At 43.6% G+C, this 17,771-nt stretch overlaps 1 protein-coding gene across 1 annotated transcript; it reads left to right on the plus strand.

Annotated features, from left to right (window-relative positions):
- The first annotated feature begins 8,587 nt into the window (after positions 1-8,587).
- On the plus strand, positions 8,588-17,497 carry MAD2L1BP (MAD2L1 binding protein). Its single transcript, XM_061624806.1, has 3 exons — positions 8,588-8,839; positions 9,035-9,315; positions 14,314-17,497. Exons 1-3 carry the CDS (start codon positions 8,755-8,757, stop codon positions 14,854-14,856), a joined length of 909 nt encoding a protein of 302 aa, XP_061480790.1. The 5' UTR covers positions 8,588-8,754; the 3' UTR covers positions 14,857-17,497.
- Positions 17,498-17,771: the final 274 nt, after the last annotated feature.

Genomic DNA, 17,771 nt, shown 5'->3' on the forward strand with positions numbered 1-17,771 from the left:
CGCGGGGCACCATGGGAAACAGGGCCGTGACAGTAACACCGGTGAACTACAACTTCCAGAGTCCTCTTGGGCGCGCGTACCGGTTTCATAAAGATTTTGTTGTTATGTGCCTTCAAGTCGTTTACGACTTGGTTCATGCTACAGTCTTCTTCCCATCATGACAGATCGGGAAGCAGCACATCTCGGGAAGGAGTACCGAACTATAATATACAGCAGCTGTAAACAGATACAAGGACTGTTTTTTCTATGGTACATGTAAACAAGACGTTATGTCTATTTAGATACGCAGCTTTGCTTAAAGACCTATAGGAGGGGCATTTTGTTTATTTATTATGTTTATAACCAACTTTTTAACCAAGACTGGGCTTCCAAAACAGCTTTCAAAAATAAACTTAATATGAAAATAGTGCAGTTTTAACATTTTCATTATGTCACAGAAATACAAGTCTTCTCTGAATGCCACTTTCAAATACAAGATATATTTGTGCATCTCTTCCACATTTATTTTGTATAAATACAAAATAATGAAGGCTTAAAAGCTGGCTAGTAGTTAAAGCAGCTGAACTACAGATCCCATCATGCAGCTAGGACAGATGCACTGAGCTCCTCCCACTGCACAGTGGGCGGCTGTGTTTTCAAATATAGCCACATATTAACATTTCCTTCAGGAACTTCCTCAGTACTGTGTCACTGTTGATGGCAATGTATTGCATCAGTTGGAAGGGATTGCTGTCCTTAGTAAATTCATTGCATCAGGTTCAGATGACTGACTACAGGTCATGCTCTGTGTGGTTTGTTTGCTGTGGTAATTCTCCCATCCACGAACTACTGAAACTATATTTGCTGCTTGAAATCTCTTAGGAACTAGAATTAAAGTTATCAGTATATGTCACATTACATTGACCTTAGGGTTATGCATAGCAAACACACAATTATCATTTATATAGCACTTAAATGCAAAATGTTTTACACTTATTTAGCTAATTCCCCTGCCTAATGAAGTAGCTGATTTCCATATAACCCAAATGCCCATTATTATGTAGGGGGGGAAGGGGGAGGAGAAGAAAATATTGTGGAAACATTTTTCAAATTGCATCCCATAGCAGTGAAAACATCACAACAAACAATAATAAGCAATCCTTCCAGGTTTACTACCTGAGGTGGTCTATCTCAGCTTGCTGGTAAGGCTGCTCTTGCTTTGGGGGTGCTTGGTGTGGCTGCATTTACCCTTATTTCCCCAAGCCTGTTCTGGGTTCCATTTCTTGTAAAGAGCCAAGAACAAAGGAATGTTGCCCAGGACAGGCATATTGAACCTCAGGGTTGTCCCCCACTCTGGGACAGCTTCTGTGCTTTTAGTAACTGCCTGGGAAGAGGTTAATTTAGCAAGTCAAGCTCCATGACAGGGGGCTAAAGCAATTGGGAAAGCAAACAGCACAATTCTCTATTGTGTATTCAGAAATAAGATCAATTGACTTCAATAGGATTTACTTCTAGGTAAGTAACAGGGTGGGCCAACTGTGGCCTTCGCCTAATTTTATGTGGCCCTTCATCTAATTTTAAAAGCCTTCTGGCAAGAATGATTTGTCCCTTCCCCAGCTGGCTACTGGGCAAAGGAAGGGGGGAGGAGAAAAGGGAGTGACAGGGATGACTCTTCTCAGTGGCTAACATACTCCATTCCCATGCTGATTGGCTCATAGGATGCTGGAGACATAGGGACCATGCTGGAACCCTGCTCCCAAAAAAGTAAAGGATCTAAGATCCCAAGACCATGGACAACTACACCACTGACCACTGGTACCAATCACTGTGGATCATTGCAATTATGGAAAAGATCACACACCAGCTAAAGCTCCGACAAGGTTGTGACAAACCTGACACCTTCTATATGAAGCCAACCACCTGTCTGTTAGATCCTTGCCCCTCGTGGCTCATTATGAGCTGCAAAGAGAGACTGAGCGAAGGGATCAAGGCAATGGTAAATGCATCCTTGGAAGAGGGTGCTATGCCACTAGCCCTCAAGGAGGCAATAATAAAACCTATCTTGAAAAAGCCCTCCTTGGATCCCCAAGAGCTGAATAACTTCCGCCCAGTCTCTAATTTGCCATTCTTGGGCAAGGTGATTGAACGAGTGGTGGCCAAACAGTTACAGACACACTTGGATGAAGCAGATTATCTAGATCCATTCCAATCGGGCTTCAGGACTGGACATGGAACTGAAACAGCCTTGGTCGCCCTGGTGGATGATATGAGAAGGGCGTTGGATAGGGGAGAATATACCCTCCTCGTCCTTCTTGACCTCTCAGCGGCTTTTGATACTGTCGACCACGGTATCCTTTTAGATCGCCTGGAGGGATTAGGAATAGGGGGCACTGTTTTACGGTGGCTCCGTTCCTATCTCTCAGACAGGCATCAACGGGTAGCATTGGGGGATGAGATTTCGGACCCTTGGCCTCTCACTTGTGGAGTCCCACAGGGTTCTATCCTCTTCCCCATGCTATTCAACATCTATGTAAAGCCGCTGGGGGCCATCATCAGGAGGTTTGGGCTGTAGTGCCACCAATATGCAGATGACACTCAGCTCTATCTCTCGTTAAAGTCCTCACTAGAGTTGGACGTGGACACCATGTCCAAGTGCCTGGAATACGTAAGTGGATGGATGGGGAGGAATAGGCTGAAACTAAACCCCGACAAGACCGAGGTGTTGCTCGTGGGAGACAGGAGAAGATTGGGAAATATAGACCTGGTGTTTAAGGGGGTAAGATTGCCCCTGAAAGACAAGGTCCGCAGCCTCGGGGTCATTCTTGACTCCCAGCTGTCCATGGAGGCTCAGATTTCGGTAGTGAGCCAGGCAGCTTGGTATCAATTACATCTGATACGAAGGCTGCAACCCTACCTTCCTGCCCATCTGCTCCCAAGGGTGATACATGCCCTGGTTTCCTCCCGCTTAGACTACTGTAATGCGCTCTACGTGGGGCTACCCTTGAAAACGGTCCGGAAATTACAACTGATACAGAATGTGGCGGCACGATTGATCAAGAATGGCCGTCGCCGTGATCATATCACTCCGGTGCTAGTAGACCTACAGTGGCTACCAGTTGTTTACCGGGCACAATTCAAGGTGTTGGTGCTGACCTTTAAAGCCCTATATGGTTTCGGCCCAGTTTATCTGAAGGAGCACCTCCAGCATCACCAATTATGCCGCCTGACGAGATCAGCCACACAAGACCTTCTCTCGGTCCCACCAGTCAAAACAGCGAGGCTGGTGAGGACTAGAGAGAGGGCATTTTCGATTATGGACCCCACCCTCTGGAATTCCCTTCCTTTTGATCTTCGCCATGCCCCCTCCCTTACAGGTTTCCGCCGGGCCTTGAAGACCTGGCTGTTCAGGCAGGGCTATGGGATTTCTGAGATGGGTTAGTTTTTAATGCTGATTCAAGATGGATTGTGGTTTTATTGATTTATTATATTGTATGATTATAGAGTGGCCGTTAACTCGGTCAGATAGGCGACTCAGAAATAAAATTTTATTATTATTATTATTATTATTATTTATTATGATATGGCATAAATTCATTGACTTTACTTTAGAAGACAGTTTTATAAAGAGACCATGTATACAAGCTTGGCAGGTTTGTCAACAAAAATGAACAAGAAAACAATAGACTGTATGTTTTTCTATAGATTTATTTTTATTTTCAATCTAATACTTGTTGGCATGAGGCCTAGTAGTTTTCCATCAAGTCTGCAAAACTGTAACTAGGGGGAGTTTTGTCTTAGCCCAGTCTGGGAACGGACTGCCAAGGCCGTTGCTATGGTAACCATCTGATAGACTGGGAAAGTTCTAACAGAGTCTGTAAGTTGTGTCTTCTGATTTATGCCTCTGATCTGTGAGGCTGGTCTTCTGATTTATGCCTCTGATCTGTGAGGCTGTTCTTCTGATTTATGCCTCTGAACTGAGAGGTTGTCTTTTGTGTTTACCCCCAGAGGGGGGAGATGACTGAAGAAACTCTACCTGTATTTACTCTTAAGCCTTAAGCCATAATGTCTTAATAAAAGACTCTTAACATGCTCTAATGCTCTGAAGAAGTTTCTTGCTCAACTTAACTCCAACGTAATGTATGCTGTTTCACGCAACAACACACACACGCCAACAGGGGTTATGGGCCCAGATCCACAGCGCATTACACGGGAGTAAGTTGCTGGCCTGAACGGCAGACGGAGTTCCAGAGAGGGCAGCTTGATTGATTGTACCAGACGGAGGTGAGCAACATGGCTGTAAACCTGTCTGGGGGAGGCTTGCCGATGGAACGACTTAATGAAAAGAATTATGGCAGCTGGAAGCCGAGAATGCGGGCTTTGCTAGTAAAAGAAGATTTATGGGAAGCTATTGAAGGTACACCCCCTGCACCCCTTTCAGCGGCTTGGACTAGGAACGATGAGCGAGCTCAAGCTTTTATACTTCTGGCTCTATCAGACTCTCAACTGCTACACGTGAGGGATGTTACAAACTCCAAACAGATGTGGGACCGGTTGGAAGGCATTCATGTGCAACAGACTGCGGGATCTAGATTGTGTTTGGCACGGAAGCTTTATCAAATGCGCTTCACGGGTGAGTGCGACATGTGTGAGCATCTCACGGAATTCAGACGCCTGTTTGCTGAGCTGACAGACCGAGGCGTCGAACACTCTGAACTTCAGAAGACCTATCTGATCCTGGCTTCGCTCGATGGGACTTGGAATAATATGGTCATGGCTTTCGAAGCCATGCCTGACGGAGGTTTGAACGTTGCGTTTATTGAGGAAAAGCTGACCCAAGAATGGCAGCGGAGACAGGAGGCGAAAAGAGCCGAGTCGATGGAAGCTGTCGGGAGGCAAGAGGTGAAAAATGCTGTGCCGAAGGATAATAAACAGGAGCAGCAACAGAGGCTGAAGGCTTGTTTTATTTGCGGAGATCGACAGCATCTACAGCGGGAATGTCCAGTCAAGCGCAACTCCAGGGACGGAGGCTTGAAGCAGGGAAGTGTGAACTTTGTTTGTAAACAGAAGTCTCAAGATTTAGCACCTGTTAACTGGATTCTTGACAGCGGGGCAAGCCATATATTAATTAAAGACAGAAGTTTGTTTTACGTTTCAGAAGAAGTGCAGGACTTTGTGCACCTGGCAGATGGATCACGGAAATCTGTGGAAGCTAAAGGTCTGGTGAAGTTTGACAAGCTTGGAATAATGTCAGAATGTTTGTTTGTTCCGGAATTGGCTCATAATATTTTATCAGTTAGAAAACTGGTGAGTTGTAATTATTCAATTTTGTTTCACAAAGACCAATGTTTTGTAATGAGGGGAGATCAAGTGTGCATGCAGGGAAGCCTGAATGATTCACAGTTTGTAATAAAGAGCAGTCAAGCAGGGTGTGCTGTGTTAAACGCTGAGGCACAGGTACATCAGGGCTGCGTCCATGAATGGCATCAAAGGCTGGGGCATGCAAACCTTGACACGATTAAGAAAACCCCCATGCATAGTGAAAACATGAAATTGAAGGATTGTGGACAGTTAATGGATTGTGATTCTTGTCATAAAGCTAAAATGACTATTGCACCAATTAACCGGGAGGCTGAAAGAACCACAACAGCTCCCTACCAGCTAGTTCATGTTGATTTATCAGGGCCAATAAATGCTTCACGAGGAGGTGCGAAATTCTTCATGGTACTGGTAGATGATTTTTCAAGATTTTGTCATGTTTTTCTGTTAAAGCATAAAAGTGAAGCTGAGCAGAAGCTGAAACTGTTCATTAAGAGAATCGAAACTCAACACGGCGTCACGGTGGGGGCTATACGCTCGGACCAAGGTGGGGAATTCACGAATAAGGCATTGAGTGACTTTCTGGAGAGTAAGGGAATAAACCAGAATTTCACTGCTCCATTTAGCCCGTTTTCCAATGGAACTGCTGAGAGAAAAAATAGGGTGCTGCAGGAAGCAATGAGAGCCATGCTGATGGATTGCAGTTTAGGGAATTCTTTCTGGGCAGAAGCAATTCTTTATGCGAATTACATTCACAATAGGGTATTACACAGTGCACTTGGAATGTCTCCTTATGAGAAAATCACTGGCAGAAAGCCTAAAATAGAACACATTCAAAAATTCGGGGCAAGGTGCTGGATCCACATTCCACAGGGGAAAAGGAGGGGCAAGCTTGCGCCCAGAGCACAGCAAGGTTTTGTTTTGGGATTTCAGAATGCATATTTCAGAGTTTGGTGTCCAGAAACACAGCAGTTAATTCTGAGCAGAAGCATTAAAGTCTCAGAAAAGCCTTGGGATCAAAGGCAGACAGTTATTCTTACAGGAACAGATGACACACAAACACGAACACAATCACAGACATTTAAGCCAAACCTTGACATTAAAGTGGAAGGTACACAAATTCCTCTCAGAGATGCATTAAATGAGCTCATTTGTGGGAAACGCAGATCAAAGAAACGAAAAGCTGAGGAAATGGAAGATCCTGGGCACGCGGTGCCAAGCACAAGCACAAGTACAAGCACAAATGGGGGGGCAGAGAGAGCCGAAGCTCTGGTTCCTTTAAGACGCTCTACAAGAGCAAATTTAGGCAAACCGCCTGAAAGATTTACCGTGGGATTAATAACAAGTCCTGGAATGAATAAAGTTGTAGAAATGGATCCTGAGACACTTTATTTGACATGTGTTCAACCAAAGTTTGAGTGAATAAAGTTTTGAACTGTACTGAGATGTAATTTTGAACTGTACTGAACTCAAAATGTATGATGCAATGTACTGAAATGTATTGCAAGAGGTATTGTAGAAATGTATTACTGTATGACTATGTATTGTGGAGATGTATTGTTGAGATTTTTTTTGTAATTGACAGACATGATGGGAAAAAGGGGGGCTTGTTGGCATGAGGCCTAGTAGTTTTCCATCAAGTCTGCAAAACTGTAACTAGGGGGAGTTTTGTCTTAGCCCAGTCTGGGAACGGACTGCCAAGGCCGTTGCTATGGTAACCATCTGATAGACTGGGAAAGTTCTAACAGAGTCTGTAAGTTGTGTCTTCTGATTTATGCCTCTGATCTGTGAGGCTGGTCTTCTGATTTATGCCTCTGATCTGTGAGGCTGTTCTTCTGATTTATGCCTCTGAACTGAGAGGTTGTCTTTTGTGTTTACCCCCAGAGGGGGGAGATGACTGAAGAAACTCTACATGTATTTACTCTTAAGCCTTAAGCCATAATGTCTTAATAAAAGACTCTTAACATGCTCTAATGCTCTGAAGAAGTTTCTTGCTCAACTTAACTCCAACGTAATGTATGCTGTTTCACGCAACAACGCACACACGCCAACAATACTATCCCTCGCAGCCTTTATGAGTTATTATTTTTACTATGTTCTCTCCTCCAAAAGTGAAGTGCACGCCAAAAGTTTGGTGGTTGTTAATTTTAAAGTTATACGTTTATCTATTTCTTCTTATTCATCCACAGTGATGTTCTAATGGTTATGTAAAGCCATTATTTTTGATGAATGGAAGATAACTACTTTAAAATAATAAACATTGTTTACAAAAAAGAAATCCCTGACATCTCCAGGTAAGACTGGAAGAGGTCACTATCTGAAATCCTAGAGAGCCACTGCCAATTAGTGTAAACAATACTGAGCTGACTTGGTATACAGCAGGTTCCTATGCTGTTCCTGTTAATATTGCTGATCAAACATTTGTAACTAATTGTCTAAAGCTGATCTGTGCTGCGTTTATAATGTAGCATCTACACCAGCCTTCACCAGCTTGGTGCCCTCCAGCTGTTGCGGACAACTCCCATCAGCCCCAATGAGAGTTGTAGTCCAACCTGGATTGGAACAAGGTTGTGGAAGACTGATCCGTCACATGTTTGGTAGTGCTGATGGAAGACAGGATGACCAAAACTACAGTGATGACAGACGTGTGAACAGGTCGTGAGCTAAGAAAATGTGATTAGTATTAATAGTGATGTGGTATAGTGGTTCAAGTTTTGGTCTAGGACTTGAGAAATGAAGGTTCAAATCCCCATTCAGTCATACAGCTCACGGGGTGATCTTGGGTCTGTCGTTATCCCTCACCCAAACCTATCTCACAGGATTATTGTAAGGATAAAATGAAGGAGAGAATGCGGAAAGGTGGGAGATAAATGTAATAAACTAAAGAAAAACCAGAATTCAATTGTAATACGTTGAATTGGATATAAAATTTAAATGCTAGATGTTATTTAAAAAACCAACAAATTATGAGAATATTCACTAATAGGCAAAAACCCTTGCGGTTTAAGAACATACCTATAGCCAACAGATATCTCTATCAAACTTTAAAAAGCACGGAAATTGGGCAGCTATAGTGAATGCACCAGTGGAGCAGGAGACTTGACCTCCTCTCTGACATATTGTACTCTCGTTGCTGTATAATTATTACTATATTTTTACTCCCAGAGAAAGGCAGCTGCAGGATTTTCTGTCTCAGGTACCAGGGTAACGGCCAGCTTTGGATATTATGCACCTTGACTTAGGCCAGCAGGGGGCGATATTTGCTTTTCTGCTTCAGGCAGCAAAACTGGGCCACCCAGAGTAGAAAGGCGCCCCCCTCTCTGAGTCAAAGAACGGAACGCGAGTAAATTGCCACACACAGTACTACGGCCACCCGCAGCTCTCACTCTACCACCCTCAACAAAGATAGCGCCGCGAGAATCTTTTTTGTTTTCGCAGTGACGTACCTGTAGTGTTCCCATGATGCCTTGGGAGGGCGGCCATTCAAACCCGAGCGAGATTGAAGAGCAGAAAATGGCGGCGCCGAGAGCTACGCTACGAGAAGGTAAGGCTGAAAGGGGTGGCTGGGTGTCTTCTTTAAGCTTCGGGTGGGCTTTGGGCGGGCTTTGGGCTCTCGATGAAGGGTTTCCCCCATCCGTTGTGAGTCTCGGCCCCTTCTGCATCTCATGACATCGCTGTCGCCGGGTCTGTGCTTGGGTTCCATGAGTGACTCAGCCGGTCTGCCTTCTCCCTCTTGCAGTCGACCTGCCTCTCGTAGCAGACTCCGGCCCAGAATCCGGCTTGGAACTGCGTGACGCCTCCGCCATTGCTGTGACTGTGGCGGCCTCGCCGGTCGCTCCAGGTCCCAGCGGCGCCTTCGCGGTGTCTGTGGTTTTTCCCGGCTTCGTGACACGGGAGGGCTGTTTCCGTTTCACCTCCGAGCTCCTGAAGCACGTCTTGTACCAGAGGCAGCAGCTGCCCTTGCCTTACGAGCAGCTCGCCTGCTTCTACCGGAGGCAGCTTCCGGGAACCCCGGAGCAGGTGAGTTAAGCTGGGAACAAGACTGCTCCCACGTACACGAGATCGCATCTTCGCATTCCCCACAACACACGTGGAAGCTCTAGCACGTTCTCTCGCTTTAGTTCTCTGAGCTAGTGCTTTAGTCGGCTTTGAATGTGCGCCCCTTCAACCCACATTGGTTCCAAATGTGTTACAAAAAGGTCTGGCCTGCTCTCTGTCTTCCCCATGGAAGACAATCAGAGATAAGAGAAAGATTATAGGCTATTAAATCTGATCAGTAGAAACTCCCCTAACTTCCTTTTCTTCATATTTGCAACCACAAATGCAGATTGAAATCTTCATTTTATCTTTGGGTTCTCCGGTGGGTCAGACTTTGCTAAAACTGCTTTGTGTGTTCTGGAAGTCATGTGTAGAGAGCATCAGAGTGTGACCCACCTTCTGCATGGAGACTGTACTTAATGTGAATAATTCCTAACTGGGTATTAAAAAAGGTAATGGGAGCAATCTAACCTGATGAAACCCTTGATTGTGAGTCTAAGGCCCTATCTGCACTATACATTTAAAGTAGCATTGTATGTATGTATGTATATTTTATTTATTTATTAAATTTATATCCCGCCCTTCCTCCCAGAAGGAGCCCAAGGCGGCAAACAAAAACACTAAAAACACTCTAAAACAAAGGACTAAAACATCTTAAAACAAAACAAAATTATAAAAAACAGCTTTAAAAACATCTTAAAAAGTAGTTCCAACACAGATGCACACTGGGATAAGATCTCTACTTAAAAGGCTTGTTAAAAGAGGAAGGTCTTCAATAGGCACCAAAAAGTTAACAGAGATAGCGCCTGTCTAATATTTAAGGGGAGGGAATTCCAAAGGGTAGGTGCCACTACACTAAAGGTTCACTTCCTATGTTGTGCAGAAGGGACCTCCTGATAAGATGGCATCTGCAGGAGGCCCTCACCTGCAGAATGCAGTGATTAACTGGGTATATAAGGGGTAAGATGATTTTTCAGCTATCCTGGTCCCAAAGTGCATAGGGTTTTGTACAACCAAACCAGAACCTTGAACTTGGCCCAGTAGCTAATGGGCAGCCAGTGCAATTCTTTCAGCAGCAAGGTAACATGTTGGCAGTACCCTGCCCCAGTGATCAGTCATGCCACCGCATTTTGCACCAGATGCAGCTTCCAGACCAATCTCAAGGGCAGCCCCACATAAAGCACATTACAGTAACCCAGCCTGGAAGTTACCAGTGTGTGGACAACAGTGGTCCAACTATCCTGGTCCAGAAACAGCCACAGCTGTCTTACCAGCCAAAGCTGGTAAAAGGCACTCCTAGCCACAGAGGTCACCTGAGCCTCTAGCGACAAAGTTGGATTCAGGAGCACCCCCAGACTACAGACCTGCTCTTTCAGAGGGAAACCATAACCAGGCCTGAACCCCATCCAAAGCATGGAACTGACCAATTATCTGAACTCAGGAACCACCAGCCCACAGCACCTCCATCTTCCTAGGATTGAGAGTCAGTTTATTGGCCCTCATCCAGCCCACCACCGAGTCCAGGCAGCGGTCCAGGGCTTGTATGGCCTCTCCCGATTCAGATGTTACAGAGAAATAGAGCTAGGTATCATCATCGTACTGCTGACACCTCACCCCAAATCTCCTGATGACTGCTCCCAAGGGCTTCATATAGATGTTAAACAGCACTGGGGACAAGATGGTACTCTGCGGCATCCCACAGCAGAACTGCCTGGGGGCCGAAAGACAATCACCCAATGCTATTCTCTGAAAATGGCCCTGGAGGTAGAATTGGAACTACTGTAAAATAGTGTCTCTGATATGCATCTCACTAAGTCAGCTCAGAAGGATACCATGGTCAATGGTATCAAAAGCCACTGAGAGATCAAGTAAAAATAACAGGGTTGCACTCCCCCTGTCCTTTTCCCGATAAAGGTCATCCATCCGGGCAACCAAAGCCAATTGAGTCCCATAACCAGGCCTGAACCTAGACTGGAATGGGTCAAGATAATCTGTTTCATCCAAGAGTACTTGCAACTGCTGTGCCACAACCCTCTCAATCTCCTTCCCTAAAAAGGGGGTATTTGCGACCAGACAGTAGTTGTTGCTAACCAATGGGTTCAAGGTGGACTTTTTCACGAGCAGTCAGATCGTGGCCTCTTTCAGGACAGATTGGACCACTCCCTCCCACAAAAACGTGTTGACCACACCCTGGATCCACTCGGTCATACCCCCTCAGCAAACTTTAATAAGCCAAGAAGGGCAAGGGGTCAAGAGGACACATTGCTGGCCGCATTGTCACAAGCACTTTGTCTGCATCTTTGGGCCGCATCAACTGAAAATGATCCCAAGAAGTTGCAGCAGATGTTGTACCACTTTAAACTGTCATGGCTTCCCCCAAGGAATCCTGGGAACTGTATTTTGTTACAGGTGCTTGAGAGTTGTTAGGAGACCCTTGTTCCCCTCTGTGTACACAATAGCTGAGCTGTATTTATTTTAAAAACATTTGCGGTCATAGACCCGAAGTACAAATAGACATCAACAGTACAAACAGATTTAAAACTTTTAAAATAGAAGATTCCTAATTTACAGTCCGAGATAATAAAAGCTGCCTTTTCCATATAATTTGAGCTATAAAAAGAAACTTGGCCACTGTTTTAGTTATAATCTTATCATTATCAGACATTAGTAATTGGAGGAGCTTCTTATGTGAGCAGCCAGGGAAGGCCTTAAGAATTGGAGATATAAGCCTGGAGCGTAAATCCAAATAATAAGTGCATACAAACAATATGTGTGCAATTGTTTCAGCCTCTCCCTGGGAGCAGGGACACAGCGCAGCTCTGGAGGAATTCCTCGAAAGCGGCCCTCTGTTCCCCTCACAGAGCTACAGTTTACAGAGTTCTCTGGGAAGAGGAATTGGTTGTTAAACCAATTGTGACTGTGGGGGGACTAGGGATCTTCTAACAACTCTTGGCACCCTTAACAAACTACAGTTCCCAGGATTCTATGGCGGAAGCCATGACAGTTTAAAGTGGCATGATACTGCTTTACATGTTTAGTGAAAATGGGGCCTAACAGAGTCGCTAATAGTGTTCTGAGATAACTAGGATGCATTGGATGATACTGCATTTGTGTTCTGAGATATTGTGGTGTGGCATCAAAATGTGGGACACCTCAATGATTGTATGAGGATTGGGAACAGATGGTTAGATTCTTGGTTTGATGTTGAAGCTTAAATTGTACAGCTTTAATTCCTACTACTAATTGTTCTTAGATCTGGATTAATTGTGTGAGTTCTAAAGAGCAATGGGTGCTACTTCCTCTGCACATTGCAAGGAGCCATAAAAAAATTCCAGCTCTCTGGTATACGCACCTGAAACATGCATGTGCTGGAAAATCCTGTGTTATGTGCACATATTATTGTTTCATTATTATAAACATTGATGTAATGGAAGCCTTTGCCACTTCGGAGTCTTCACCATCCAGTCAGTATTCAGAGTATTCACTGACTGGTGTAAGGAAAGGAGGCCGCATTGTGTGTGTCTGCCTTGTACGTTAATCATGGTGGATAAGAGAACATGCTAATATGTCACAAAGCTTCATGATATGGACCCACTACTGTTTAGTCCCAAACAGAATTTCTGTAACTTCTAAATTAAATTTTATAACCTTATCCAGGCTTGAAAAATCCTGAAATGAGTATGTAGGGGTTGTCTATGTAGGCAGAATGGCAGCCTTGAGACCCAGTTAAAACAGTGGTCCTATGCCTACTTCATTTTAGCTCCAAAAATGATGCAGTAGGCATAGGACTACTGTTTTAATTGAGGTTATCGTACTTTGGACAAATAATGAGAAGACATGATTCACTAGAAAAGACAATGTGGGGAAAAACAGAAGGGAGTAGAAAAAGAAGAAGACCAAACAAGAGATGGCTTGATTCCATATAGGAAGCCACAGACCTGAATGTACAAGATCTGAACAGGGTGATTTACAACAGATGGTACTAGAGGTCGCTGATTCATAGGGTCGCCATAAGGGCTCCTGCTGGGAGAAAGGGCGGGATATAAATCAAATAATAAATAAATTAAATAAACAATAAATAAATAAGTCGTAATCGACTTGAAGGCATGTAATAACATGCCTACCTCAGAGTACATTCAGTTGACTTTTGTGGAATTTACTCATGGACATGATGTACAAGTAACATGACTAAGACCATCTAGAGTTCAGATGAATAACAATTTTAGCCAGATTCATAAAGGTTTCATATGGAGCTGTATCGTACTGATTGTCCAGTTATCCTGATTGACAACAGTTCTCCAGGATTGCAGAACGCAGTAACCTTCACCCTCCGCAAGAGCTCCTTTAACATGGCAATTGAGCCTGCAATGGCACTTGCATTATTATGGATGCATTGTGTGAAATATACTTACTGGGTTTGAACTGCTGCATCAGACCTTACCCTCTAAGGCTTCATCTTTCGGAATTTACTTCTTGTACATGTTTGTTGGTTTAGGGGTGAACTTGGAACATCTGCTTTCAGACTTCTTTTGCCTCCTTCCAAAGAGCAGACATACTGTTCCCAAGCCTAGTGATCTTCATGTGCAGATTGCATGGCGAGAGATAAACTTTGGGCGAAATTGCACTATAGAAATATTAAATCTTCATATCTAGTGGGGGTGTGAATTTCCAGACAAGTCTTAACAGGTACTATGAAACTCCCACAGTTAAGAGAAGGTCACTGATAACAAATTGCCTTTTTAGTAACTGGCTTATTTTGTGTTATTATTTAAGTAGTGATCTTGGTGTGCGGGCATCTCTCCAGTTATGACTATGACACTTCCCCCCCCCCCCCGGATTGTATTACATCTTATCACGTGCATTCCTAGGCTTTGAGATTACGTATGTGAAGCACTCTAAAAGAACTGTATTAAAGGTTAAATATTGCCATGTTTTCTCCTTCTAAAGTACGCATATCTATTCAACCCCTTAACTTCACAGGACGAAGATGTGGTCAGAAAGATCAATCCAAGAGATCAAGACAGCAACAACAAGAGGTGCCAGCAAGTGCTAAGTGATCTTGAAGGAGTGTTCCAGCACTTGGAAATAATGTTCAGTTTGACATTGGTCCCACGAGTTCTTGTTCTGCTTGGGGGTACTGCTGTCAGCCCGAAAGAAATCTATGAGATCAACCTGCAAGGTATCTCTGTGAATGGCGCTGATGAGAGCCTGCAGACAGCAGCCTGTATTCGCAAGCTTTTTCATTCGCTTTTCCTGGCGGATGTGTTCAGTGAGCTTCAGGCTATTCCAACTGTGGGTGTCATTGTTATGGTTCAAGGGCACCGCAACTGTGGCATTAACTGGTTCAGACCCAAACTAAACTACAAAGTGCCAACTCGAGGAAGGAAGCTGACTGTCAACTTGTCATGCAGTCACAGCCAGAGTGCAGCCGTTTCTGCCTGCCAGGAGATGAACTCTACCTCAGATGATTACATATGGTTTCAAGCCCCAGTGACAGTCAAAGGCTTCCGTTACTCTTCTTGACAAAGTTTTTAAGGTGGAAACTTCCTATGTTGATATTGCTTTGTGGTAAATCTGATCAGCTGCCATCACAAGTTCTCCTCATTTGAATCTTTTCACCAGAGCCCTTTGAAATCTGTATTGAGCACTGCTGTATTCTCCAGAGCTACTTCCTTTCACATGATGGAACTTTGAAGTGGATCCACCTCTGATTATAGGAAGTGCCTTTGGAGAACTAATTTAAAGGGCAAAAAGTATTGCTTTAGGGTCCACTAATCTATCAAATGATACTTGAACTAGCTGTGCCAGTGTAGGAACGTCCTACAGGGTATTATGTTGTGGACTATGTTCACTTGTAGATAACTATACAATGTTGATGAATGAATATGCATTCAGTGATTGTTCAAGAGTATGGCAAAAGCCATACAATTTGCTGCTTTTTCCTGTGTAGTGACTTAAAACTGTTGAAGGGCCTGTTGTAAGGGTTATGGCCATAATTTGGATCAGTACAATTCTCCTCATGTCTGGAGGGATAATAGATTTTATATTCTCCACAGCTGGACTATCTCAGCAAGGAAGGCTGGTTTAGAAATACCAATTTGATGGCACCCAGTTGCTTTGGATGATAAATTGCATAATCCCTGATCATTAATCTTGCTGCCTTAGGCTGCTGAGAACTGGAAGGCACCAGGTTGGGAAAGGCTTCCTCTGAACACTGATTTCTCTGAGTAGTGTCATAAATTACAAATTAGAGAGTGAAGTCTCTCTGAATTATTAACTATAAGTAAAATTATTGAAAAGCAAGCTTCCTTTGCTTTCCTAACATCTGAACTGTGTGAGTGCTCTGACCAAGCCTTCTTCTCTCATGTTGGCTTCTCTTAGTCAAAACCCAAAGCCAACATCGTAAACGCTCTCTTTTTGGACAATGGATTTTGTGCCCAATCCTTGTGTAATTTCAGTTTCTATAAAACTGTAGAAGTTCCTTTGCTGTGATTGAATCGAAATTCTAGGTCAGCTTTCCCAACCTGGTACTGTCCAGACGTTTTTAGACTCCTGTTCCTATCAGCCCCAGCCAGCATACCCAATGGCAGATGTAGTAAAAACAAACATCTGCAGGGCATAAAGTTGTTATAGGCAACAATGAAGATTAGGGCCATAAAATTGATTCTATACTGATCTGCTATAGTACATCATGACACTGATCCATTTCATGTTGTGATGGTGGCCTGTGTGTATTGTGGGGAGGGAAGTTATTGTTGGGCAAGCATTAGAGGAGACTAGTATATTTTTCCAAGCATTTTACCTAATTTAAACAAATCTATTAAGGGTTTGAATGGCTTTACAGTGAAATGAAGGAATAGGTCAGTGAGTTGAGAGACGGTGGCAGATCCCAGACTATGTTTTGGCAGGGGGGAAATTATCCAGACACATTCAAGATAGATGTACGGATAGCTTCATATTTTCCTACATTCACTCAGGCAAGATTTTGGGATGGGAAACAAAGAGTAATAAGGAACTGCAAACTGGATTTTGTATTGCTTGGAAGTTTCCAGGTTAGAAACCTATGGGAAGTCTAAGAGTATCTATTACGTAATGGGATGCAACCACATCTTAAACATAGGGCATTTGAACTACTGCTGTTCACAGTGATGTTTACAGCTGTTCTGTCACAGAGCAGACAAACTCTTTAAAGGACGGTATCTATAATCTCACTGTAAACCCTTCAATTAAAGGTATCTCTAACCTTCTGCAGCATTATAGATTACGTGACCCTTGTGTCATTTTGTATTGTATCCTAATTGTTCTGGAAGAGGCTAAAGAAAGAAGCTGTTCTAAAATAACATGCCTGTTGTTAGCTAATAAAGCACAAAAGATACTGCATCAGTTCCCTGAACACAGGCTGTAGTACAAAATATTATAGCTATTGGATTTATTTAAAATATTGCCTTCCTCAGAGAAAATAGCATGGCTAGGGAGAAAACTGATTTAGGCTGCAGTCCAATACACACTTACTTGGGAGTAAGTCCCATCGAACCCAATGGAGCTTACTTCTGAGTAGACATGTATTGAATTGCAGCCTTTGCTTCTGAAGGAGTGCCTATAATTTAGCGGCCTTTAGCCCTTGACAGTGCACCCAGTTCTAACTTTTTAAGCCTTGTGTGCAAATCCAGTTACAATCCACTATCCTTTTACAATCCAGAGTACTGTAAAAAAAAAGGTGATGAATCTTTTCCTCCATGGGCCACTTTTCCTTAGGAAAAATCTGTCAGGACCACAACCCAGCAGTGTGGGGGGCCTAGAGCCACCAGCACATACCCTCATTTGTTTAGTTCTCTTCTCCCTCCCTTTTCCTCTTGCACAGCATTTGGGCTTAGATTGGCACAAAATGCAAAGTGGTTTTTTTTTTTAAACTAACTGTTTGAGGGGGTCTTAGGGCAGTGCAGGGGGATCACTCCCCAGCTGTGACCATCTACCAAAAATTGCCCTTGTAGCATGGCAGTTAGGCTTAAACAGTTTCCATGGAAATGATTTTCTAAAGCATAATTGGTGTGGGTGAGAATATTTAATATTTGTGATTTTGTGAAAGTGGTGCTTCAATGAAATGTAAAAGGAATCTATCTTGTAACAAATCTTGTAAAATGACATTAAACAGACAACAACGCTACGGTCTTGCTTTTTAAAAAAATGCTTAAAAAAATGCTTTAAAAAAAGCCAAACTAGGAAATGTGGTAGTAATGGGTGACTTCAACTACCCGGACATAGACTGGCTGCATATGTGTTCCAATCATGACAAAGAAGCAAAGTTTCTAGATATTCTAAATGACTATTCCCTAGACCAGTTGGTCATGGAACCGACCAGAGGGACGGCAACCTTGGACTTAATCCTCAGTGGGGACCGGGACCTGGTGCGAGATGTAAGTGTTGTTGAACCGATTGGG

Source organism: Rhineura floridana, chromosome 4 (genome assembly GCF_030035675.1).
Source record: "Rhineura floridana isolate rRhiFlo1 chromosome 4, rRhiFlo1.hap2, whole genome shotgun sequence".
NCBI classification, from domain to species: Eukaryota; Metazoa; Chordata; class Lepidosauria; order Squamata; family Rhineuridae; genus Rhineura; species Rhineura floridana.